At 42.0% G+C, this 25,800-nt stretch overlaps 2 protein-coding genes across 10 annotated transcripts in view; both read left to right on the forward strand.

The window, feature by feature from the left end:
• ZFAND4 (zinc finger AN1-type containing 4) overlaps positions 1-9,723 on the forward strand; it is a 30,871-nt gene extending 21,148 nt beyond the window's left edge. For 2 of the 4 annotated variants that reach the window (XM_054071798.1, XM_054071796.1), the window contains exon 10: positions 277-9,722. In XM_054071798.1, coding sequence (XP_053927773.1) covers positions 277-412 — 136 coding nt within the window. In that variant the 3' untranslated portion in view covers positions 413-9,722. Of the gene's footprint in view, positions 1-276 lie in introns of all 4 variants that reach the window. The other 2 variants (XM_054071797.1, XM_054071799.1) reach the window with 2 other exon arrangements.
• Positions 9,724-13,081: 3,358 nt separating this feature from the next.
• MARCHF8 (membrane associated ring-CH-type finger 8) overlaps positions 13,082-25,800 on the forward strand; it is a 96,141-nt gene continuing 83,422 nt past the window's right edge. For 3 of the 6 annotated variants that reach the window (XM_054071540.1, XM_054071538.1, XM_054071543.1), the window contains exon 1: positions 13,084-13,236. The gene's annotated coding sequence lies outside the window, so the exon portion shown is untranslated. Of the gene's footprint in view, positions 13,237-13,306; positions 13,542-25,800 lie in introns of those variants that run through there. The other 3 variants (XM_054071537.1, XM_054071541.1, XM_054071539.1) reach the window with 3 other exon arrangements.

Genomic DNA, 25,800 nt, shown 5'->3' on the forward strand with positions numbered 1-25,800 from the left:
CCTAATTCCTATTTTATAATTGGGTTTGATCCTTGCTAGCTGTTTCTAGGAGTACTGATTTTTTTTAACTTCCCAGCTGAGGAAAATGTTGGGCCAAAACAGCAACATTCAGTTCCAGAAATGTCATTTTGATTACCCTACCAGTTAATGTTATCAGTCAAGGATGATTAGAATCCAAGCAGTTATGACAAATAAACAAGACATGATTAAGCTAAAGGGCTCCCAGCATGTCAGAGAGTTAAAAGCTTGTAACTTCTAATATTCTTGATTCTTCAGATGTGGAAACAACTTCTGTGCAACGCACCGCTATGCAGAGACTCACACCTGCACCTACGACTATAAGAGTGCAGGGCGAAGGTATTTGCAGGAGACCAATCCCGTCGTTAGTGCACCTAAACTTCCCAAAATCTAACATGGTTGTGCTGCATGTGGCTGTTCTGCCATTGAAGAATTGTATTACATTGAGAGAAGCACTTGCTTAAACTGTGTAATTTTGCCATGCTCCGTATTTAAAGATTTCCAAGTAACAAAAGCACATGAGGATGCATCCTATTGAAGGATAATGTGAACACTACTGCAGTTAAAACTTTTCTTCATTAGTGAATGAAAAGTTAAAATTACTTTTGAAAAACTTACACTATGATTTAACTGTTACTGCACGTCTTGTGTTGTGTTTTATATTTGGAAAAGCTATTTCACTAGACAAGTCTTTAAAAGATGCACTTTACTAACTTTATTTACTGTATAACCAGACTTGAGGGGTTGTTGTAATGAGGGCATCATATAATGTCTTCTGTACTCTTGCGTTTTTTGTCCATTGTGTGGTATCTTCTAAGTTATTTCACTAAAGATCTTCCTCCCGCTCCTTTCTTCAAACAGCCTATTTTGAGATTTTTAAGGGGGTAGTGTGTCCCACTCCTCTGTTCCATTCAGATTGATATTCATACAATTTGTATACATTCTGAAAGTTACATATCACATTAATCACATTTTCTTGAAATAGTACTGTTTATATGACAAGTTTGTTTTTAAATAGAAAGTTCCCCCTTTGTTGCCATTAAATATAAGGAACAACTTATTTTAACTTTTTTGTAATCCTAAATTTTTTTAAGACTTCACAACTTGGTTTGTTAAGATGTTGAATGCTGTTACTGGAAGAAATTCTAATAAATATTCAGTTTTATTCTGGTTTATGCTCTTCTAAATGCACAAAATAACTTTTCCTGTCTTACAGCGTGCTCCTAAATTAAAAGTGGGGCTTTGTTATAGGGGAGAGGGTTTTTTTTTGTTTGTTTGTTTTTTCCAGAAGCACTGGTTTGTATATGTTCCTGCTGAAGTCTGTGGGGAAAGTTCCCACTAGCTTCCTTAGGAATAGTGTGACCAACGCTGTACGCTTTAAATAAACCTCCTGCACTCCTGCAGATGGACTAGCAAAGGCAGAATGGGTGTTAAACTAATGGGATGTGTTAACCTGCAGCCTTTCTCCCCTCCAGCTAATATTGTACAAAGGCAGTTCGGTACTTGGATGAGACGCCTCTAGTGAGCGTGCAGCTACTGCAGAAAGTGACGTTGGAGGAATATACCTACTGAAAGCTTTTCCTTTTTCATTCTGTCTATGTGTTTGACATCTTTTTATAAACCTGTGTTGCCTCAGGTGTTGTAGTATAAACAGATTAATAAAAAACCTACAACAAACCACACAAACAAAAGAAGCTCCTCCACATTGTATCTATACAATTGAATATTCTGGCCCCTTTCTTGCCAGAATCCTCAGTTACGTATTAAAATGATCTGTGCTGCATTCCAGTCAAACATTAGTGGCTGATGAGCATAGCAGTCAAAAGAAGGGCCAGAAAAAATATCACTGGAAGGGAAAGAAGTAACTTGAAATTCTCACCCTTGGAGGAAATCAATTTCATGTAATGTTACTGCAACTTCTTAAGCCTTCTGGAGATTTCAGAAACTGGCGAGCTCCTGGGAAAAACATCGCAAGATTATTCATCTGGGCAGTGATAAGGTAAAAATGTTAATTCTGCATGTATGAACTCTAGGCTCATTCTTACTGGTCAAAGTTGCACCTGGTATGAAGAACACATCGTTGTTGAGCAGTGATAGGAACTGTAAACGTACCAGTGGTTTATTTCATCTCCAGCATGGGACAATATTTAATGCTGAAGGAAAAATATTGCAAAGAACAAGGCAAATGTAGTAGTGTTTTCCCAACAGTTACTTATTTGTGGCTCAGTAGGCTTTTGAAGGCAGTGGTATTTGGTTTGTAGGTACAGTAGAGATTTGGTAACAAGTGGGAGTAAAATAATATCGGCTGTCATCACTTTATCTGATTTTGCATTCGTATAATTTTCAGCAAATTATTTTGCAGTGCATTGGAATGACAATACTCAAATTAGTAAGACCATGTAACTGAGATGTGTGGCAGGTAGTCTGAGTTAAGTCTCACTTGTGGCTCTCACTGTTGGCATATGCATAATGAACTGTGGAACAATACTTTTTAGACAGTACAATGTAGTAATAATAACTTTTACATGTGTAGCTTCTCATAATTTTTATTATGCCTCATTTTGATTATACCTAATACAAACATCTCTTGTGCAGAACTCTTCTGATTTTGTTCTCATCTCCTGTACTGTTACAGGCACTTTTATTTTAAACCAGAAGTACAGCCCTAAGAGCGGTGTAGTTCAGTGGATTAGTTGCTGATGTAGTATGCAATCATGTTTTACGTAATCCTGTGTTAGACTGTGCTAGGGATTAATTACTGTTTGCTGTGTAAACTTACTTAAATAGTTTCTTTTTCTGACCAGTAGTAAGTGTACTCTGGTGCTGTGCATCTGCTGTAGGCAAATGTTTAGCTTTTGTGTATTTGCTCATGTAATTAGATAGTATCATAAAGCATTTATATAATGGAAGTTCAACAACGAGTTTGACATGTTCTTCTCTACCATCCTTAAATTTTGCATGCTGCTTTTATGCTTGATGACCTGAGAGGCATAAACAGGCTGGTCTCATGTTGAATGACCTCCAGGATTCTTCTGTCAAATTGATAAGTGCCACAGAGGTGTCAGAAATTATTTTGGATCTTGAATTTAACATTTGATTTTTCTGAAATCTCTTTAAGGCTGAAATGATAAACATCTGTTTGCTTGCAATTCCCATCTGTATTCGGTTTGCAGTCCCCTGGGATATAATTGCACTGGTGCTTTCAGTTGTTGACAAAGCTAAAACTGTTAATGCTTTATATTACAAAAATGAAGTCTTTCCAGCTTTTTTTTTGCATATCCTGAATTAGACGCTGTGGTTTCTTTTCAAATACTTACAACTTTCTTAATGGGGCACCATCTTCTGGGTGTAAATTGTGGGTTTGGAGTTGGTTGTGTCTGCAAGGAGTTGCTTTCTACCTGGAACTTTTGTTTTGGGTCATGCTTTTCCAATTTTAATGTAAATCGGGTTAATCTTGAAATGCATTTGATGCTTTCATTGGTATCTGTTAGCACTGAGCCACAGTTGCTAGTGTGAGGACATTCATGAAACTAAGAAAGCCATGTGAAGCTATGGGACAGTTGTGTGAGGCTGCGCTGCTTCCAATTGCTGTAGTTCTTACCCTGATTTCAGTTTGGGTTAGTTCTCCAGTGTTTGTAATGGTTGTAGTGTTGAGTTAAAAACAGTGGGGGGGGGGAAAGGTAATCCTATAGTTATTGACATTTAAAGATGGTCTAAGGAAAAAATCATAGTATGTGCTCAATACAAAGATGAATTCAGGCTGTTTCTTGTGAAGCAAGTATGTTTAGAGGCATTGCAATATTGTGGATGGTAAATCTTGTTTTTTAATAGGTAGAACTGTTACTGTGCCCTTTCTCAACAGAAGCGTGCCAAAACAGTCTCCTGCTCCCCTTAGCTGGTTTCAATTCCTAGTTTATAGTCGATGTTTTTAAGGTTGCTTATGAGCACTATTGAGTGTTATAAGCATATCTGTGCACTGGTAAAGGGACGTTCCTTCTCACACTATTAATTTTTATTTTTCTTTTCTCTACACGCACTGATCAAATATACAAATCATAGATTTTGCAAGCAAAACTTTTTAACTAATCAGGCATGTTGTTCTACTCCTTTTGTCAGAAAAGAGCAATTACTTGATAAAGGAGAGTCGTGTTTCAACTATAGTGTGTTCCACGAAGGCCGTGAGATGTCAGTGGAGGCCCCAATCTGAGAGCAAATTAGGGATAAATCAGTCAACCATGGGGACAGAACTTTCTAATGAGTCTTAAGCTATTGCTGGTTTTCACCTATTTTATATTCCTAGCCTGTCTTTATTTCCCGATCAGTGAAAAATTGATTCCTTTATTGACCAGGTAGCCTTGTTGAGCAGAGTATTCCAGCAAGCTGGTCATTGTTCTCCCTAGTTGTTTGGGTTTTTTTACTGTGGGGTGGATGCTCGCCTTATGTTTCGTTTTGAGAGAAGTCCAGCACTCCCTTTTTATTAGAATTTACAGCCACAGGTTAAATAAGGGATCCTATAGGACCTCCTGAGACCTATAGGATTTTTCATGATGAATCCTTCCATCTGATAAGATTTTCACTAAGACTGCTGTGTGATTAAAGAACAAGTTGTACTTCAAAGCCTTTCTGTTCTTTCAAGAACGATGTGCCAGATTTTCTCTATATTTCTGTCTCAAAAGATGAAACCACATCATCCAACCACGTGCGGATTGACTCCTTCAGCCAAGTTCTTTCCCGCAGCTAGCTAGCTCCATGAATAAAAAAACTAATTGTAACCATTTTCCCTTGGGACTGCTAGCTATATCTTATTAGAAGGGCTCAAAGGCAGTTGTTTCAAAGCCATTAAGTGTCAAAAGGAATGCAGTAGCTAAGAAAGCTGCAGAATCCAGCGTGCATCTTCCCTATCAATACATGTATCTCTATGTATAGCTTAGAAGCTTCTTACTCCAGGAATCTCTTCTCCCTATTACAGACACATACATGCAGTGGCTGGGAGACTTTGCAGTTTCAGGTCTTTTGTGTGTCAGTCTTGATCTGCTTCATCTTTTTTGTCAGTGAGAGTAAGACGGCTATTTCCCAGTTTACTGCACTGAAGACATAGTAACTTGTTAATTTGAAGCAATGTCTCTGGCGGTGTTCAGTGCAAGAGAGAGGTTTCTTCTGCAATATCCTACTGGAATGAGGCTTGTCTAGTAATTAGATTTATTTTTTTTTAGGAATTATTATGAACATCAGTCTGCAAAAGAACTGCATCTAGAAGTGTGGTCTGCTAGTTTGTGCGTCACTTCTTCGTGGCAGAGGACTTGAGGCATTAGCTTTCTGTGTGATGTTGCAGAGAAGGAACACCGGGGGGCAGCAGAGACGGTTGAGAATGGCAAAAGTTTTGGGGTTGTCCAATAATGAGATTTACGAAGAGTACCACAGATAAAGAAATTTCCACAGTTTTCCTTATGATCCTTATTCAGCCCATTCTGAACAGATCTGTGGAGGTCAGCAACAGGATGAAAAGAATGGAAGAGTGCCTCAAAAATGTATGATTATATGCTGGGGTTTATGTTGTTAACTATTATATAATCATAATGTATTGCAGAACAGAGAACCTGCTTTGGTCCTGTAAGTATGAATTTCAGAGCTGTCCGCTAGCTAGATTATGCTGGATGCTCTATATGTAGTAAAAATATTACCTGTCCCCATAACTTCATGCTGTGAAATGAGAAATACTGTTTTCTTATCAGTACAGGGTGAGGATAAGAAAATATAAATTTAGTGGTGTGTGAGGAGTATACAAGAGTAACTGCTCAAACTGACTACTCCTTGCTACTTATCCTTTCTGGCCTTGCGATTCAAGACACTTTACATGTCTTCAGCGACAGAAGTTGATTGCTAAACCACACTTCAAGGCTATTTTCAATCCAGTCTTTAGTAGGGCTGACTATTATATAAAACTCTGTGTGTGTGTGTATGTGTGTATGAAATAGTATGATTTATGTAGTATGTGATCAAGAAGGTTAATGAGTTGGAAATAAAACCACTAAGGTTTTCTAAAAGGAGAAATCATGAGTTTCTTCTTCCTCTGTGTGTTTGGTTGAGGTTTTTTTAGCAGATGACTATGATTTAAAAAAAAAAAAAGTTCTGTTTTTTTCTCCCTTCTAGCCATAAACTTAACATGCAGGCAGTCTCTTTATTTTACCTGAACAGATGTCATTAAACAGTAGACCTGGATCTATTTTGCATTAATCTAATTTGTACTTCATGTCACATGTTGGAACTGTTACCCATAGTGGGCCATATTTGGCATCTGATTGTGGTTTGCTGAAAACCTTTATTGGCCAGTGCAAAGTTACAATACAGAGATATAATGAAATACCTTTGTTTTTAAACATGATCTTGAGGCTGAGAGTTGAGTGACAGGATTTCTTCTTAGCATTGTCTGCCTTGCCAGTGATATATAGTTTTCTCTAGGGAAACATAGGGCTCATCAAAATAGCTTGGATTAGCTCAACATCCATCCAGTCCAGCATCTGTCTCTGAGAACAGGAGGTAACAGACGTTTCAGAAGAAGGTGCAAAAATTCTTGTGTAACTGAGTGTGCAGAAATGTGTTTCCAACACAGGATCTTGCCTTTTATGCTAGCGACTGGCCTGCATTGTGAAGAACTTGCTTTTTCAGTGTACAGTGCAATTTGGAGGCCCACAAAGGCCTAGAACTATTTTTGAAGCTTGATAGATTCAGTCTTACTTCTACATACGTGTAGTGGGAAAAGCATTTTCTTTCACTGTAGTTTTGAACTTTCTAACGTTTTTTAATTGAAATTCATTTAGTCTAGTGTTATGAGAAATGGAGAACAGTGTCTCCTGAACACTCAGCAAGTTCTGTGTTTGTATCACATCTCTTACTCATATTTTTATGATAGCAATTCACTGTCTTTGTTATTCCAGTGCCTTAATAATGCTTGCTGTCCTCTGAATCTCCTCTAATTTTGCAGTATACTTTCAGAGATCCTTCTGTCTTCTTCAGTTCTCTGGTTCCTATTTTCCTGTTTTGTGTATTTAGCTTTAAGCAGCTCAAGGTACTGTTAAAATTGAAGCCTCTAAAATTGTGATTAAAATAATATCTGGTAAGATATGCCTAGGCTGCTTCTGGCAGAGGTCCTATAGAAGTGCTTAGTATTATTAATCAGTCTGTACTCTGGACAGATATGAATATCAATAGTTAATGTATGAGGAGAAAATGTAGGAGAGCTCTGTGAGAGGAACATCTAGCTGGGTTCAGCACAGTAGCTCTGCTTATGAGGAAGATGATGCCTGGGTTTTGCTGCACGGAAACAGGCTGCCTATTCTTACGTCTTCACCATGTTGGATGAACGCAATCTATTTCTTGCAGTGGGAAGAGTCAGTGCTGAAATACCGAATGTGAAGAGGTAGGTTCAGAAAATGTCTTTCCTTTTCTAAATATTTGGGTTTGGGAGGAGTAAGTTAATATAACTTTCTCTATACTCCTTGATGGTCCAAGTAACCGACCTGTAAGTGCAGCACAACAGCCAAATTCTTTTTCCAAGTTCTCATCAATAGAGGAGGAAACTTCGTTTTTGCAAAGCAGAGGAAGAAAATGGTGAGCTGTAGTCCCAGCTGCAGCACCACCTAACCTCTCAAGATGCGTCACTTGTTATTGAGCTTCACTTTTTTCCTAATGGTACATATCCTGCCTTGAATCGGACATTAAATTTACTGGGTACAAAGAAGGGACTGTGGTACAGAGTTCTTTGTTTTATATGGGTCCTAAATGACCTGCAGTGCTATAAGCCTCAATCAAGTGTGACACTTGAATGTTGTTGATTGGATTTTCCTTAGAGTCAGTTCACACATAGCTGGACAACTAATTTTATCTAGAGAAATTACCTTAAAAGGTCCATTTGTTGTATTTGCCAACCCTTTCCATAGTTTTGAGACTCAATTATGAGAAGATCCCTGTTAACGCTTCTATAGAAGATGGCCTTTATGAGGCCTGGGTTAGGCTTTATCACTGCAAAAGCCTATCTGCTTTGAGACATATTCAAAGCTCTATCCAATCTTGCTCTTCAGAGGCACCCTCACATGACTGTGAAGGGTTGCAGAATTCTGCTGGGATGTGCAGTCTCAGATATGGGTTTTGAATGATCTCATCCAAGTGTTTTTCCAAGGGCGAGCTTTAGTAAAATGTATTTACTTCAATGCTAATTTATGTCCTGCATATGAGACTGCAGAAAGTCTGATAAATTTCAGGCACTTTGGAAATACACGTTACTATGTCTGCAAGTCTCCTACTTGGAGCTCTGATGGTAAAACTTTCTGGTAAAAACTACTTTGAACAGTGCATTCTGCTGAGTTACTGCTTGCAAGGCAACAAAAAATGGAGCTGAAAAAGATAAATTATCTGAGAAAGAAGAATGGTTTATTTTACAGTGACTGCAACTCTTTGGATATGTTGCATATAAATATTTGATGAGTAGCCTTACTTCTGGACTTAGGTTCTTCTCCCTTATCTCACAAATAAAAGGTCAGTGATTTAACGCTGTATCGTGCTTGTTTAGTGTTGCAATATCTTTCAGGTGCCTGCCATGCAATTCTCATGCATCATACAGCTTTTTCTTTCATTCATTTCTAAGCTATTGCCATTTACTCTAGCAGACTACAGTTTTCAGACAATGGGCATCTTTCAGTGGTCACGTGTCTGAAGATTCCTGGCTACAACTTGGGTATTCTAAGTTGGCAAAGAAAGGGAGTGGGAGTCGCTCTTTTCCTGTACTTGAGGCAATCAGGAAAACACCTAGTTTTCTGTATTCTTGAAACAAATAATTTTCTTCTAAAATTGGCTAGAAAGATCGTATCTAGTTTTCTTCATGTTCTAAGGGAGAGGGCAGCAAAAAGTGCTCCTACCTATGGTGTAGAGCAGGCTTTGAAACAATGCTGTGTGGAGCACATTGATAACAGGTTTTAAGGAATTCCAGATCTTGCAGAGGTAAATTGTTTTCTTTCATTTTGCATTCAGAACCTGAAATTGTCTGAAATATTGATGAAAAACAGTCAGGAAGGTCATAAGCTTTATTTGCATTTCCTTCCTTCTTTCTACTTGAATTCAAATCAGATCTTTTCACTTTCCATAATGCTCCTCTTTTCACTCTCACCAGAATCTTATTTTATTTGCCTAACACAGGCATAAACCAGCAGAGCAACAGTGCAGGATGGAGTGAAACCCAGGCTTACTTATAGTAAAACTAGGGGTTATCAGAGAACACCTGGAGAAATTCCCCTCATCTCTGCCAGTCGTGTGCAGCATAGAAGACAGTGACCAGATGGGGGAATACACAGCTCAGGGATATGCAGGTGGAAGGAAGTAAAGGAACTGAGCTGACTTGGAGAAAAACTGGCAAAGAAAAAGCCCATCCTGTCTTGTCTGCACGCATGTTGTGTTTGCACATGGAGACGCATACGCATGTGTCTGGATTTAAAGCTTCCTCAGGCTTACATTCTTTTTAGTAGTCATTATCCAGTCTAATAGATGTGTTTCTCTACATTTTAAATCAATAGCTACAGATTCATGTACATGCATGTGAAATGAATGAGCACGTATGTACTTAGGTGCATGAAGGCACTTATACCTGCCTATTCTTTGCAAGGGGTCTTTTGGGAATGTGGATTTCTGGGATTTACAGGCTCCCATCAGCCCCTCACACCAGTGTGGTCCCCTGTGAGACTTCTGGGGATGCTTCCAGCTCTCTATCCATAATGACTGTTCTGTCGTTATGGGGTAATATTGCGTGGTTTTGTACAAAAAGCTGCAAGGAATTGTTGCATTTTGTGAAGATGCTAACATAGGAGACTGATATAGCTCATTAAATATATGCTAGCAGTAGTTACAGATTTTCCCCAGAAAGCTGAAATAGCTTTGGAGAGCCAAAACATAGTAGAATTCTAAAGTAATCCCCTAAAGTATTGTGGAGTTGCTATGAAAATATGCAGGTGCTTAGACCAATACTGTAGAATAAAAAGATCATTTAAAATTATCCAGGAAAAAATGAATTATGCTTTTACACATACCTACTCCATGCATTGTCATGAAAAAGACAAAGACAAGAGGGCAGAGTTCTACAATTGTTCCTACTGTTCAGAGTTTCTGCCTCACAACACTTTTACGTTTTCCTGCTAAAAGGAGGAAAAGTATTTCTGACAAGTATAGTCTTATTAACCATATGCTAGACCTGTGCTGCTTCTAGAGAGAATTAGTCTCCAGGGCACAGAGATACTTCTCCTATTTTGACTTTAAACACATTGAATTTATTGTCGATAGCAAGAATTCACAAAAGCCACATGCATATGCTCACAGTCCAGATCCTGTGTGCAAGACATTGGGGCAGCTCTTTCTGCAGATCCACTAGGATTTTCAGCGAAGCATGACATGAATTTCTAGGCATAAATTCCGCAGCTATGAGCCAGAGGTATCCAGTTAGCAAAGTGGAGATGTTCTATTCCCATACATTTTTTAAAACCTTCTGTCTCCTGCTGACCTTGTGAACAGCAGCACTAGCTAGAAGAACTTAAGGTTTCCATTTGACTGATGAACTTTAACTTAGTTTATTAATTCATTGCTATTTTTAAAATTAGTTGCAAATTTGGGGGAGCAACATTGGCAAAGGGTTAGGTTTGCATCTTGTACTGAGGGCTGTGAGGCACACGGGGAGGATGTTCCACAGGAGTGCTTGCTCTTCAGCATTGAGGCTTTAATCCTAGCCCTGCAGTCCGGTGTTCAGGAGGTTGTTGCTGAGACTTCAAACTCAAGAACAGCATCACGTGTTAAATACTAGGCAAGTGTTCTGGGGAAATGGAGAGACTGTGGAGTAATAATTGCAAAACACAGGGAACACACTTAAATCTGCTAAGGGATTTAGGCAGTTTGCTACCCTTGAGAATTAAGGTTATCTTACTGGTAGCTTATTGCAGTTTCTTTCATTTCAGGCCTGATCATTAGTTATTCTAGTTTGCCTGGAAAATCTGCCCTCTGTGCAACTGCATTTCTGTATAATTTTTACTTCTATTCCAGTTGTGTCTACAGGCCCTTTTCCTAGTCTGGCACGCAGTACTGGGTGGTGAGCTATGTTCTTCCTACAGTGGGATACAATCCTAGCCTGAAAAATAGTTAAAAAAAAAAAAGCATAGCAAAATGGACTGAGAGCATGAAGACAACAACCTCCTCTGAGAGATCCCCACAGCCTCAAGGTAAGCCAGTGGTGCAGCCTACGATGGAAAATGATTCTCTTTACAAGCCAGCATTACAATACACTGCCTGTCATATGGACGTGATTATCATCACTTCACATCACATATGTGTTACCATACCTTATCTAAAAAAGAGATACAATCTAAGTATCTAATCTTGAGCTTTAGTCTGCATGAGACTAAATAGGAATTGCAGACACTTTTTCCAGGAAGACATGCTATGTACCGTGTGTGTGGTGCTTCACCCACCTTCATTACAGGGGTGTGCTGTGTCCTAACTCTGAAATGCAGTGACAGAATTTCAGCCCAGCTTCTTTGTACTCTGAAAACATATTGTAGTGTCATTTTTCTGTATGGGGTGGTTGTACTTGGGAACAAAAGAGGTTACCTTCTTTGTTTTATGGTTTTCTCACTGTTCTCTAACAGCCGATGTAATGTCCCTGGAGTCCTGTAAATTATTGACGTGAAGAAGTGCAGGCTCGGGAGATGAAAAACTTTGACTGAGTTTAGTGAATGAACTCGCATGTCAAGTCAGGAGTCTTCCTTGTTTTCTGTCTGGTTTCTCTCTTAATAGCATCTGCTTTCTTGCCTGTGCTGCAGTGACAGAAACAGTTTAGCAAGGCTGCCTGTTCATTTTCACTTATTCCCAAGTGGGACAGAGACCATGTCTGGACGCAGGTAATCTCTGCCTTGACACTTTCTCATAAAACTCTCTTTGCCTTTTTCCCCTGCGTTATTCACCTTTTTATTATAGCTCATGTATTCCAGCGTCTTTCAGGAGAGGTTTTTTTTATTACTAGCTTTCCTCTTTGGGAAAAAATGGCCAAACTATACTGCCTTCCAGTACCTAAAAGGATCCTACAAGAAAGCTGAGGAGGACATGTACACAAAGGCTTGTAGTGATAGGAAGAGGGGTGGATTTAGGCTAGATATAAGGAAGAATTTCTTTACCATGAGGGTTATGAGGCACTGGCACAGGTTGCCCAGGGAAGTTGTGGCTGCCCCATCCCTGGAAGTGCTCGAGGCCAGGTTGGATGGGGCCTTGGGCAGCCTGGTCTAGTGGGAGGTGTCCCTGCCCATGGCAGAGGGGTTGGAACTGGATGATCTTTTAAGGTCCCTTCCAACCCAGACTATTCTATGATTCTACTTTCAAAACCTAAGTATAAAATGAGAACAGAGCTACCGGGCAAGCTCCATTCTCATCCTTCTGCTACACAAAACTTTTCGTTTACACAGTCCTTGCTGATAAATCAGTACATGCAGGTGAATAACTAATACAAAATTCTTTACAGAGGTGGCCTTAAGGCGCGCTCAGGTGTGTAGCACGGACGTTTTAAGTCAGTTTAGCTGCTTTCTTCTCATTCCCCGAGGAGTGAGTGCATCTCCTCCAGCACCGCCCTCCTGAAAGGAGGTTGTAGAGAGGAGGGAGCTCCTCTTCTCCCAAGTGATAGGGGACTGGACAAGGGGGAATGGCCTCAAGCTGCACCAGGGGAAGGTCAGGCTGGACATCAGGAAAAATATTTCACAGAAAGGGTCATTGGGCCCTGGCAGAGGCTGCCCGGGGGGGGGGTGGAGTCACCTTCCCTGGAGGAGTTTAAAAGACGGGTAGGCGAGGTGCCTAGGGACATGGTTTAGTGTCAGATGGGAATGGTTGGACTCGGTGATCCAAGAGGTCTTTCCCCCGCCCGGCGATGCTGTGGCAGCACGGCGCTGGGGGAGCGGCCGCCCCGCCCGGAGCCGCCGTCGGGAGGCGCCGCGGCCCAAGGAGGCGGCGGGAGGCGGGACCGCGCCGAGCCCTGCCCCGCGGGGGGAGCGCGGCCCCGCTTCCCCGTGCTCCTCCGCGCGCTGACGGGCAGCCCCGGTAAACAGGAGCCGGGAGAGGGAGCCGGGGGCGCCCCGGCCCCGCAGGAGCCTCCCCGGCCCGGGCATGGGCAGCAGCCGCGGGGCCGGCGCTGCGCGGGGCACCGAGGTAGGCGCGGGGGCGCCGCTCGCCCCGCAGGTGGAGCGCCGGGGGGGGAGCGGCTTTCCCACCGCCGCCGCCTTTGTCTGCCCGGGCTCGGCTGCCGAGCCGCGTGTCAGCGCCGCGCAGGAGGAACCGGGCTCGGGGCGGGGAGGGCTCTGCGTTTGCACCGGGTTCGCGTGGGGAGAACGCGGGGGCGCGGGCTCAGTCCCGGGTGCGGGAGATGCGCGGCGCGTTCGTAACCGGTCGTGAAGTTTCATGGCAGAGTGAGAAACAGCCCGAATTCCTTCGTGCCTCCCGGAGCTCGTTGTCAGGTAAAAGTAGTGCTCGAGCGAACCGTAACTCTTTAACTTTTCCTGTTTCCAGTCGGCTGGAAGTGCAGGCGGGGCGAGAATTATCGGGCGTCAGAGAGAAATCGGCTTGTGCGGACAGCGGGGCGAGAGCGCGCAGCGCGGGCTGCGGTGCTGGCGAAGGGCTCGGCTGCTTCCGAGCACGGCAGATTTGTGGAATAACCCGGCAGCATAAACATAGCGCGGGCGATTTGCAGTTTAGAGCTTGAGTGGAGGTGGAAAGAGATCTTGGAAGGAAGATGGGGGTGGAAGAGGAGAGCTGGTCTGACAGTAGCGCTTCAGCTGAAGCAGCAGCACACTCTCAACTTCTGCTGCTCAGATTGGTTCTGCGGTAGCGGCAGGTGAGGCTGAGGCTAATCCAGTAACAGCCGTAGTGGAATTTTTCAAAGGAAAGAAGTTTTTTTTGAAAAACACTTTATTTATAAAAGCTAAGATGTTTTCTTTGAAACTTATCAACATTGATGAATTTCCACTAATGCGGAGTTCTGCTAAGGCTGTCTCTAGGTCAGGATTATAGAACCAGAATAGTTTGGGTTGCAAAAGACCTTAAAGATCATCCAGTTCCAGCGCCCCTGCAGTGGGCAGGGACATCCCACCAGACCAGGCTGCCCAGGGCCCCATCCAGCCTGGCCTTGAACACTTGCAGGGATTGGGCAGCCACAGCTTCCCTGGGCAGCCTGTGCCAGCGCCTCACCACTCTCATGGTGAAGAAATTCCTCCATATGTCTAGCCTAAATCTGCCCCTCTCCAGTTTATAGTCATTGTCCCTAGTCCTGTCACTATAAGCCTTTGTAAACAGTCCCTCCTCAGGTTTCCTGTAGCTCCTTCAGGTACTGGAAGGTCGCTATAAGGTCTCCTCAGAGCCTTCTCTTCTCCAGGCTGAACAACACCACCTCTCTCAGCCTGTCTTCATGGCAGAGGTGCTCCAGCCCTCTGATCATCTTTGTGGCCCTCCTCTGGGCCTGTTCCAACAGTTCTGTATCCTTATGTTGAGGATTCCAGAACTTAAAAAATTTCCAATTCAGTGAATATTCTCTGATATGGTGTTGGGTTTGTTGCTTTGGTGGTTTTTTTTTTTCCTAACTTGACTTTCAGCCAGCCCTAGTCAGCACTTGCGCTTATAGAGATAAACTAGTTGAAAAGAAGCAATTTTCTGTTTCAAGGTGTCATAGCAGAAGGAAGGCTGCAACCCTTTTCGTGCCTCAGTGTATGGATATGTAGCCAGAATTGGTGGAGATGTCCAAACAAGGTAGTTACAGTTCTAGAGCTAGAAAATCCACCTATTTTGTAGCTAGTTTTGCCCAGTCTTAAGTGTTATGACGACAGATTAATTCAGCATGCCGAGTGAACTTCCCATATTTTCAGAATGAGGTTTTTTTCATAAAAATCTTCTTTTATTTTACGTTGAACTTTTTCGACAAGCAGTTGTCCCATAGTCAAGGGTAAAAGGAGTCAGTTTGCGCAGCTGCTGAGGCTGTCACACATACCTCATGCAATATACCAAAGTCTCATCTCTGCCAGCCTGATTTTCTTATCTCTCTTCCAGACACTGGTATTCATGGAGGAGGCAGGTTATTGCAGGAGTGTGGCAGCTCCCAGTAGTAATGCTGCTTGAGGAAGGAGAGTTAGGTGGTTCTTACAAGTCCTGAAATTATTCTGTTGCCTAAGAGAAAGGAGTCTCCTGCTATGGGTCTTTCCTGCTATGCACCTCGGAAGCAGTCAGCCTTAATGTGAGTGACTGACAGCCAGCTTCAGAAACAGTGATGAATAGAATGAGCATGGCCATTTGCCAGGAAAAATGAAAATGGAAATAGTGTCCACTTCTTTTTCTTTATTTTGCTTGTTTTGTTTTGCTCAGATCCTGCCCTTTCTCCCTTTTCCCAAAATATAAGGAACTTTTGATCCTGTAGAAGTGTCTACCTGGTATTCTGTGAGAGGCTGGAGCTGGGTTTACTTTAAAAAGTGAACTGTCTTTGAAGGAAGGAGCTTGCAGGAGCTCTGCACATTGTTGTGCTTGGAGTGTGTCTGCATATGGTAGACAAATTGTGAGGAGCAAAGCTGTAGAAGGCTATGAAGAGTGGAAAACTTCAAGTCTGGGAGAAACTTCTCTTCTAGGGAAAAAACGTGTTAAATGGGAAGTCTTCCAGGGGAACAAGCAACGCAGTTATTGCCTGCTCTGGTTCTCTCTCTGGTGCATCTAGTGCTAGCTGCTGCAGGAACTGAGTGAGTCGTGTAAACCACACATTTAGTTCACTATTAATTCCCATAGTGAGACAGAACTCGTGCAGTGTTTACTGTGACTGTTTTGCTGACTTGTGCACTGACTGCGAAGGTCTGGTGGCAGCTTGCTTTGGCGTAGCAGAACTGACATTAAACTTATTGGGTGGCCTTTGTTAGGAGTGAAGCTTCACAGCTCCGTATGCTTGAAACCTTCTTTAGTAGGTTAGGTTCACTTTTACTGGTTCTGTTGTCTGGCCAACAATCTTGTTGATTGGCCAAAGAACTCATCGTTTCCAGAATGTATTCTTTTTCACCGCTTACCACAGTATTGTGGGTCTTTTATCACGGAATCTAACCACATTCGTGTGAAGCATGAAAAACCAAATAACAGATTATATTGTGCGTATTATTTCTGGGGTGGGTAAATGGACAAGAGTTCTTGCAAGGACAGTCTTTTTGCAATTAAAGGTAAAGCTTTAAGAGCTGTGTTGTTCTTAAATGTAACTCATTGCCAGACATTTCACAAACAGAAATAGATACCTCAGCCATCAGCAGTTTCTAGTGCTTGCAATTGCTTTCCCCAGGGACCAGGGGAAGGCAGGTCTTTATTACACACTCAGATGGTTATCTAGTTTGAGCCGATTTAAATCAAAGTTATATTGAAATTACTGTTCAACTTCTCTACCTTTTAAAATAGGTGCCTCTCTGGAGTTCACCTTCGGTACCTGCAGGCAACAAAGGGAGCTTGGTAGCACATCTTGAATTTAACCAGAGACCTGACAGGATGTCACGGTTGATTGAACTCAACTGAAAACAGTGTTAGGAATTCTGATAGGAGGTATATGTCTAATAGGTGGAAAATACTGAAACACTCTAGAAATTGTGGCTGTTTTCCTTAATTTGATGAAATCAGGTCAACTAGTCAATAAGTGCTTTGTCCCTGGAGACTCATTTAAGGATCCCGGTTGTAAACTTTGCAGGATATGTGGTCAGAATCAATATAGAATATAAATATATATTTTGGGGTACATAAATCCTACGTATTTTTGTATGCCTTGATATCTGCTCCTTGCAGTTTCTGTGTGCCCTTCAAAAGGCGTCAGCAGGACAGAATACAAGTCACCTGTCCAGTCTGCAGGTAAGGCTGGTCATGAACAACTGCACCAAGTTTTCTGCTTGGGAAAACAGGCATTGGATTTAGGAATGTCATTTACCAGGTGGCTGAAAACCACTAAGGTGAGTTTGTCTCCCAGTTTGACCATAGCTTTGGTAATGTCATGCGTTCACACACTGTCAAGGATAAGAGGTTCATTACAAGGAATAAAAATATTCCCACTGTTCTTCTGCAGGCAGGTAGCTTGACTTCTTTCCTGTGCTGAAGACAGGAAAAGAAACACTTCTGTTTGATTCAAAAGATCAGTTGGATAAGACAGAAGGGAATGAAAGAGAGATATAATGATCTAGGGTGGTAAACTAAAAAAGAAAAGAAAAGAATGACTACAAAGTTACACACAGAGTTGCTAATTTTTAAAAAAGCATACAAATCCTTGGTGCTTCCCTTTGTCTCAAATGTACTTTATTTTTAAAAAGCCTTTCAGTTCCTCTTTATATTGTCTACTGAGCCTGCAAAGAGGAGTATCTGTAGAAAAAAACACGCTTCTTAGTAAACAGATAGGCTTCCCCTGGGTCTGATCTGCTGATTTTAATGACCAGAATAATTTGTCACTCAGACTTACTGCTAATAACTCTGTGCCGTTGGTGCAGCTTGAGGAGGGGGGGATGCACTTCTGCTCTTGTCACCAGAGTTGGGATTTAAATTCTTCTTTCTTGTTACACAAGAATTTGCGTGGGGACAGCAGTGGGGGTCCATGCATTGCCATGACACCTAACACCGAAAGTTACTGGCTTCTAGACATGGCTTTTGGGTGAATTTTTCCTGTAGAGGTTAATTTGAGTAGCATTGACTGAAGAGGAAGCGACAGTCTGCCTGTGTACGACCTGCTGTCTTGCACTAGTTAAATACTGAGGAAGTATTCAGTCAAATCTTGCTACTGTTAAGCAGCACGGCTGAACCTGGTCTTTACATTCCTGGGAGAAGGAAGGTGAGGTCACGGTGATTATTAGTGGGAGTTCCTCCTTTCCTAAGTACTGCAGGGCTTACAAAAAGGATGCCTTTGCTTAATTTAATTCATAATGACCTCTTAAGGGCATCTCTTCGTGGAAGAGCCTTCTTCAAAACCAAACAGACTGTAGCAAGACAAAGAGCCTTCTCTTCCTATTTATATTTGCTTTCACTGTCACTGGCTCCTCATGTCATCCAGGACAGAAGATTAATCTCTCTGATCCCTCTATTTCCAGTTGTAAAAGCGCAGCATGCTATTGAGGGTGATTGACTACTAGGCCAATCCTTGTTACAGTCTCTTGTAACTACAAATGCATTAGTCAGAAGAGGAGAGATGATAGAAAAATGTAGTATATTTCTCTGTGCATATATATATATATAATCTTTTGTGTGTGTGTGTATGTTTATAGGAAGATTGATGGATTGAAACACAGGGAGTGATGCAGTGCAGTGCTTTGCCATGCTTTCATAACATGGGCCATATAATAGCAAGAAATTCTTGCAAATGTCTCCGCTTGCCCTATCTCAGTGTGTTTTTGTTCCCTTCTAGCCTGTTTCCCATGGCTTCCTTCAGCAAACCACTCTTAAGGGACTTGCACTAAACAGCGTGATAGACTCTCCTACAATAGATAGAAAGTGAAAGTTGGCAGTGGCATTTCTGTTCTTAATAAGCCTGGTGAAGTCTGACATAACAGAGCCATGTGAAGAGCGCTAGGTAACAGTTTACTGTAGGTGATGACAGAGGGAAATATATATACATGGGAGCACTCTGACTCTCCAAAGTTAACAGTAGGCTTTGTTTGTTCCTTCATTTCTGGTAAATTAAGTGAGCTTCCCTTGTAGTTGTGCATTCAAAATGTTGCCCGCTTAAACATGATTATTATCTTACCTTTCAGGGTCATTTTCATCTAGAGCTTGCCTGCCAGATCTGAACTGAAAGTGCCAGAACTAGAAAGGACAATTGTTGCTGGTGTTTTTTCTCCAGCTTCAATCTGTAACCAATCATTTACATTGAAGCTGCTTCTGTGAAGTGTGCGTATATGTGTATGTGTGTACATAGATGCTATACTGTATAAAAACCAGGTAGAATGAAGACCTGCAGAAGAGCTGCTGCTCTTTGGCATTGCAAATGATGTCTAGATGAGAATTTTCTTGTACCAAATAGCACTGAACTAAATACTAACTGGTTGCAAAGAGGAAAAAAAAGAATCTGTTCAGCTTTAAAAAGAAGAGGAAGTTCACTTGCAACTAAAAATTTGTTGTGAGTGACAGGAAATTTGAGTCTTGTTCCTGCTTCTGGCCTGTCTTTTCTGGTTTAAGCTACTTCACCTGTCCGTACCTTAGTTTCCTGCAGTTCCATTGGCATCTGTATCATGTTTTTTGTAAGCCTGGGTTTTTTAAAAATATATTTTTTAGCATGCTTTCCAAGGGGAAGTGGGCTTACGCAATCACACTGCAAGTGACTTCTGAACCTGTTGGCTCAGTGTCAGATATTTGCTGGAACTTTAGACGTCACAGGAGGAAGGGAATGTAAATTGCTATGTCAGGACCTAGAGCTGCAGCCTCACCCTGCACCAAAGCCCGTGGAGATAGTGCTTTTTTTAGGCACAAGATGTTTCACATGGGTGAGTAGCCCTTGTGAAGATTGCAGCCACAGGATACAAACTGTAGGATATTGGTCTTTGCTAATCTTTCTGCCTGTGGGATGACCTTTTGCCATGCAGGGTATTCTGAGAGCCATGAGGAAAAGGTTAAGTATTGTTACTAAATTAGAGCTGGCACAGTGCAACAGACTCTTCACAAAATTAATGTTTGATAACATGAGGGGGTGGAGGGAGGAGAGATTCCCTTGTAAAATTACAGAAGTCTTGTCAGGCTGGCTTGATCTTGGGAGTTAACAAGAAAAAGTAGCATGTTTGATTAAAAGATGGAAGGGAATTCTAACTTTGCTTTTGGCATAACAAAGCAGAAACCAATAAAATGAGATCAAATTTCAGACTTATAAATGCATCAGTGTTTCTTATGCAGTGTGTTAACACTGTAGCCTTGAAATATTTCCTTGGTTTTGGGTGTGAAAACTCCCTATATTCCCTTTTAGCAGTTCTTTCGCATGAGAAGAGCATTTTGTTTCTGTGATTCTCATGACAGCAGTGTTCACCTATTTTTTACCTTTTGTTCTAGGGCCAGACTTGACAGGGGAGGCTAAAATAACTTCTGACTGAGACCACTAGAGTGAAGTATTTCAAATGTTGCGATAATATTCAGCAAGTTGCTTTCATCACAGAATTGCAAGGTTTGAAAGGTCTCCATCTTGTTCTGTACAAGCTGCAACATGCTTTGGCAGGTGTGTGAGAGACTCCTGCTCTGGTACACCTGTGGAGCTCTGCCACTCCCAAGGCTTTTTAGAGATGACATTCTTTTTATGTGCCTTCTTGGGAGTGTAAGAAAACTGCGCTGTGATGATTTCCAGGCAAATCCATTATGAAGGTGGGATTCACAACTCTTGCCATTTGGAAAATACAGCAGAGGTTCAAAATTACTCTTCTTTGACCTTTCTTGATCCATCTGATTTCTTCCTTAAATGAAATGTGTGGCTTTGTTTCTAGTGAGGCAGTGTGCAAGTGGTAGTTTAAAATTGCAGTTTCAAAGCAGTGTTTCAAAGCTGTCTGAAGTAGTCAGAGATGGCCCTGCCAGGGCCCTGTGCCTCCTACCAGGATTGCCGAAGTGCTCCTTTCTTTTTACCCCTGCTTAGTTAAGGCTTCATCTGAGATGCAGGTAGTGAAGTATCGAAGCATCTCCTCTGCATACCTTACTGCATTTGGCATGTAGAGAGAAGTCTGATGTATGCTTTTGTAGTCTTCTGGTTGCTTGCTTCTTCCCAGGATTGAAGTCTCTCATGGTCAGTATTTGGTGTTTTGGGGGACCCTAAGGCACTGGTATCTGCACCAGGCCTAGGTTTTTATTCACTAGTGATGTTGGTATCGGCTTCTCCAGCCACAAGGCAAGGATCCCAGCTCAGCTGCTATTGAACACATTTGATTGATTTCTCACTGACTTTCCTTCACTTGTGATACCCTGGCAAGAAGCAAGCATAGCGCTGTGTGGTCTGGGTGCCAAGAGCAAGAAAGCGGAGTCAGAGTCAGTTCCTTATATAGAAAGAGAATTAGATTCATCATGCATTTTATTCTTGGCTGCGATCTTCCATTGTATCTGTTAGGCATTTGTTATGGTTGCCTTCTCTGTGAACATGAGCTCTACTTGGTAGCTGGCACACGTGTTCACTCTGTCTTATCCATCTTTGAATGCCTACTGGCAAATTTTTCAGTCGTCTTGTTCTCACTGTGCAGTACTACAGGTACTTTGCGTAGACTTTGTAGGCCCGCAATGCTTTGTAGGCATCCTGCTGGTTAGGCTGCTGGCTGGATGCTTGTCAGCTGCCTTTTCCTCTACAGCTGCTCTCCGGTTTATTAAAACTTATATGTGTTTTGTTTAGCCTGTCTTTACTGGCCTTGCCTCGTGCAGGGATTGAGAGAAGCAGCTGAAAGGGTGGTTCTGCTCCAGGTTTGATGCTCTGCTCAGGGGAAGGTACGTTTGCCAGTTGCATCTTTGTGCTTTGGTATTATCTACCTTTCCACATGACCCCACAAAGCATACACTTAGACAGTGTCACACAGTTTGAGTTGCTGCTTTGGTGAATAAGGAAAGAGAAACTCAGAGGGCTGACGATCTAGACTCTGACTGTCCTCCTTTGAGCTGTATCCTATATGGCTCTTGTGGTTGATGTAATCTAACTAATGCATATGAGAGACATCTGAGCCAGGAACTGGGAATTTAATCAGATGATGAAACTGTTGGGTTTCAAGTCTGAAAGCAGTTCTTGTCAGCAGGGGATGGGAGTGGAAAGCCACGCATCCCACTGAGGCCAGTAATGTGGACATACTGCAACATAGACCTGCTTTTCTGAGATGTTGTTTATCTTCAGTCTCCAGCAACCCCTGTGAATCAAGGAGGGTTGGCAAGTTTCTGTGCCAAGCCTTTCTTCCGTGTGCATTTTCTTCTTCCTTTATTGGAATGTGCCAAAAAAGAGAGAGTCACTGGCAGGCTGAGTCACGCTTTAACCTGATGAGCAATAAAACAGCACAGTATGCTGTTGCTGGTCCTTCTACGACCCCTTTTATAAAAGATGCCACTCTAAGATGACAGCTGTCAGAGGGATGGGCTACTTGGGCTTGTGTCTTCACCGCTGGTGTGTGACGGTTCCGGTGTCTTTCCAAACCTCTTCGTCTTCCCTCACCATTCTTCCTAGGCTTTAATTGAAAAAACTGAAGCTCTTAAGAAGTCTTATCTTGGCTGTATGATAGCCTCTTCTTCTTTCCTCTCTTCTCTGCAAAGATAACTGATAAATTATGGCTTTTGAAGACACACTAACTGTTGCATTGGAAGCTGGTGTGTAAAATGTAGTCTTAGGAAATGCATTGACTAACTTAAAACTGACTGTGGCTCCGACTCAATCAGTCAATTGCTGAAAATATTCCACCTTCTAATTCCACGGTTGATCTCTAATTGGAGAAGTATTCTAGTTCTTAACCTGCAACTGGGGCAAGATCAGAGACTGAAGTGTTATCTCTATTTTGCCAGTTGGGGAAGTCTGGGCAGAATCAGTGTTTGGGAAGGGAATTTCAGGGCGAGACCAGGTGCTGTAAGGATGATGGTACTGACTTTGCACTGGATTCATGCTGAGTCTTTGCCCCAGCTAAATGCCATAGGGTGCAGTTTTACCAACAGTGTCTTTTACAGACAGCAAAGATGTCCTTCTTAGTGGGCATCTCTTTCCTAGAGAAATTTTTTTTCTTTAAAGAAAAACCTCCATCCCCCCAGAAAAACCCAACCATGAACATGCAAACAAACTTTTATGCATGCATTATGTTGTTGTTTCTTGCTTCAAGCTGTTAGGTAGCATTGGTTTAGTGTTATAAGAAGTCTGTTGGTTTTGCTGCGGAAGTGGCACATTACAATGATAAGGAAGAAGGGAGCCTTTTTGGCTGAGATAGTTAGCATTTTGTAAGATTGGCGTCTGAATACTTTTTAATGCCTTCAGGTTTCATTGCTAAGTTAGATGTTTATTATCTTCTGCCGTGCTGCGGTGGGAGACAGCTGGCCTTACCAAGCTGTGAAACTTCTCTTAACTTTGCAGGGAATGTAGGTGACACAGTATTGTACCAAATTACTTCTTTGACAGAGAGTGGTAGTGGGAGCTTTTCCTATCACCAGGTAATACCATTCACTGCATAGCATATGCCTTGTAAAACAAGAAGTGTAACTTCTTCCAGGACAAAGGCTTTATGCCTCATTCAGAGTGCACAGCTAATGTAGGGTAACTGGTCAGGCACAAGGTTACTTGTGCTGCATAGGGGACTGTGTCTCTTCCTAAGCACAGTACTGCTTCCTCTAGCACATAGAGATTGAACGGAATGATTTGGTACTCCAAGGAGAGAGCAGCAGTATTTTGGTCACTTGTAGATATCTATCACTTCAGAAATAGCAGAATTCATATCCTTCATCTTTAAATACTTTATGAGCATCTTGATGCTGTTGTGCAGCCCATGTGTGGGAGCCTGTTCCAAAGTCAGGACTGTTTCTCGGTTGAAACATGCCAACAGTTTTAAGTGAGTAGAAAACTGAGGAGATTTTGTCTTGATTTTCTAATCTGTTGCATTTAGCATAGAGAGGAATTTTCTTTTATCAGTTAAAAGAAATAAATCTTGTGTTTAGCCATTTGAAAATGGTTAATAAAGAAATATGTCCTTATCTCTCAATTAGCCTAATTCAGCAGGCATTCAAATTATTTGTCTGTAGTAAATTTTTTTATCTACTGTTTGGACAAGTAAATGTCCCTGAATATTGTTGTAACTTTAACTACTTAGAAAAGGAAGCCATGTGGTTAGCAGGAATAGATCCTGGAAAATATGAAGGAGAGCAGGATGGGGGTCAGGTGGATTTATCTCACTGAAGCTGTAAATGTAGTTGATCCAAAATTCTGATGCAGCCTCAAGAGGTTCAACGCTACCTACTTTCCGGCAGTGGAGTTTCCTGTAGTACTGACTAGATTTTAGCTTAAAAAAAAAAGAGGTTTTTCTTCTTACTCTCAATTTCAAGAGATACCTGATAGAAAATGCTGTTCCCTACAGGGTTTTTTTTCATGAATGTTTCAGGTTTTTAACAGTGTTCATGTGCACCAGAAATGAATGGGCCTTATTTAGCACATTTGGTTCATCTGTCTGGCTTCTGTCTAAACTATTTAAAGAGCATATATTAGGGGAGAATACAGAAAATCTGATTCTGAATGTGATTGTGTTGCAAAATGTGATATGTCGATTGGTATCAGTGGTGTGGTCATGATCCTGAATTTTATTTAAGCCTTCCCTATCCCATATGGGACAGCTTCCAATATGAACTTCGTTTACTTGCCCTGTGGATTTGCAACAGCGTCCCAGAATCCATTTCACTGTTATCGCCCCAGCTATCACGAGGTTCCTTCTAAACCATCTGACAGCACGTTGCTCTCCAATGGCCTGTGTTTCTCCTCACCTTTACTGGACACTTGAAGATCACTTGAAACATCTTCTGGAGAAAAACTGGAAGTCATTTAAGCAGTAAGGTAACAAAGCGCTGTGAGTCAGCCGCTTCCCCAGCAGCAAGAAGCAGATCTGCGCAGTTCTCAGGGTTTCTTATGAATAGGCTCGATTTCTTTGTACCTGGATACTTCACTGTCTTAGCAGCCTTCTGCAGCGGGCTGTGGTTGACAGGCAATGGGCAGCTGAGGGACAGACTTCAGAAATTCTGCTTAAGTTCCGGTGATAAAAAGCTGTGAAGGTTTGTTTGTTTTTTTTAAATAGGCTTGTATACAGATTTTGTAGATGTACAGGAATGGATTCTTGGAGTTTTGTGCTGTCTCTAAGCTAAATATATGTAGAAATGAAAAGACTAATATCAGATGGGACGGAAAGGGTCAGCACTTCATTACTGAATGAAGAATGAGGACAACGGGGAAGAAACACTGCTTTGTTGTCTGTCTAAGAAGGCAGCAACTTAAAGGAATCCACAGTTGTATATTCATCTCATGATCACATCCAGTGGATATTTTAGGTGTGATGGGAATGAATGGCCCTTTTTAGGCTGTGGTAAAGGAATGCCTTGTCTGTGGGGTCAGTAAGGCCAGTCCCTTCTTTTTGAGTGGCACAGAGCACTGTTGTCAGGGGAGGACGGGCAGGACCAACATACACGTGCCAGTATGTGAAATGACACCCTAATAAAGGGAAACTGTTTGTGCTGCTGCTTCTCCGCTGCCAGTGTGTATTGGTGTCGGTGCTGGCATGGGGAGCTGGGATGAGGGAAACCAGGCTGTTTGTCGGCCCTCTGAAATCGATTGCCTGGCCTTTAAACTACACTGGGGACACTTGCAATAAGAAGACCACATGCAGCCTTCTTGACTGTGCAACAAATCCCATGGTAAGGCTGCAGCTGGAAGAGGCTGTCTTGTCCTAGCACTGGAGGGGAGTTAATTTTCTTCACAGACCTGGACTTTGTCTTTAGGCTTTATACACCTTTACTTTTTAAATATAATGCTGTGACACAGGGATTAAATTCTTCATAGCATAATTTTCATGCTGAAGTTGATGAGAAATGCTGTGTTTGCCTGGCTAGCAACTGCCTCAAATCAAGATGTGGCAATTTTTGGTGAGGATGCAGGGGTGAAACTAAAGGAGTGACTCAGATGTGTATTGCTCCTACTGCTTATCTTATTGTAGCAGTTCAGTGTGTGCTCTTGGTTGTACCAGGTCGTGTACAGTGTCATGGTAAGGAATAAAGCTATCTGTGAGG

This window comes from Cuculus canorus, chromosome 7 (genome assembly GCF_017976375.1).
Source record: "Cuculus canorus isolate bCucCan1 chromosome 7, bCucCan1.pri, whole genome shotgun sequence".
Taxonomy (NCBI): domain Eukaryota; kingdom Metazoa; phylum Chordata; class Aves; order Cuculiformes; family Cuculidae; genus Cuculus; species Cuculus canorus.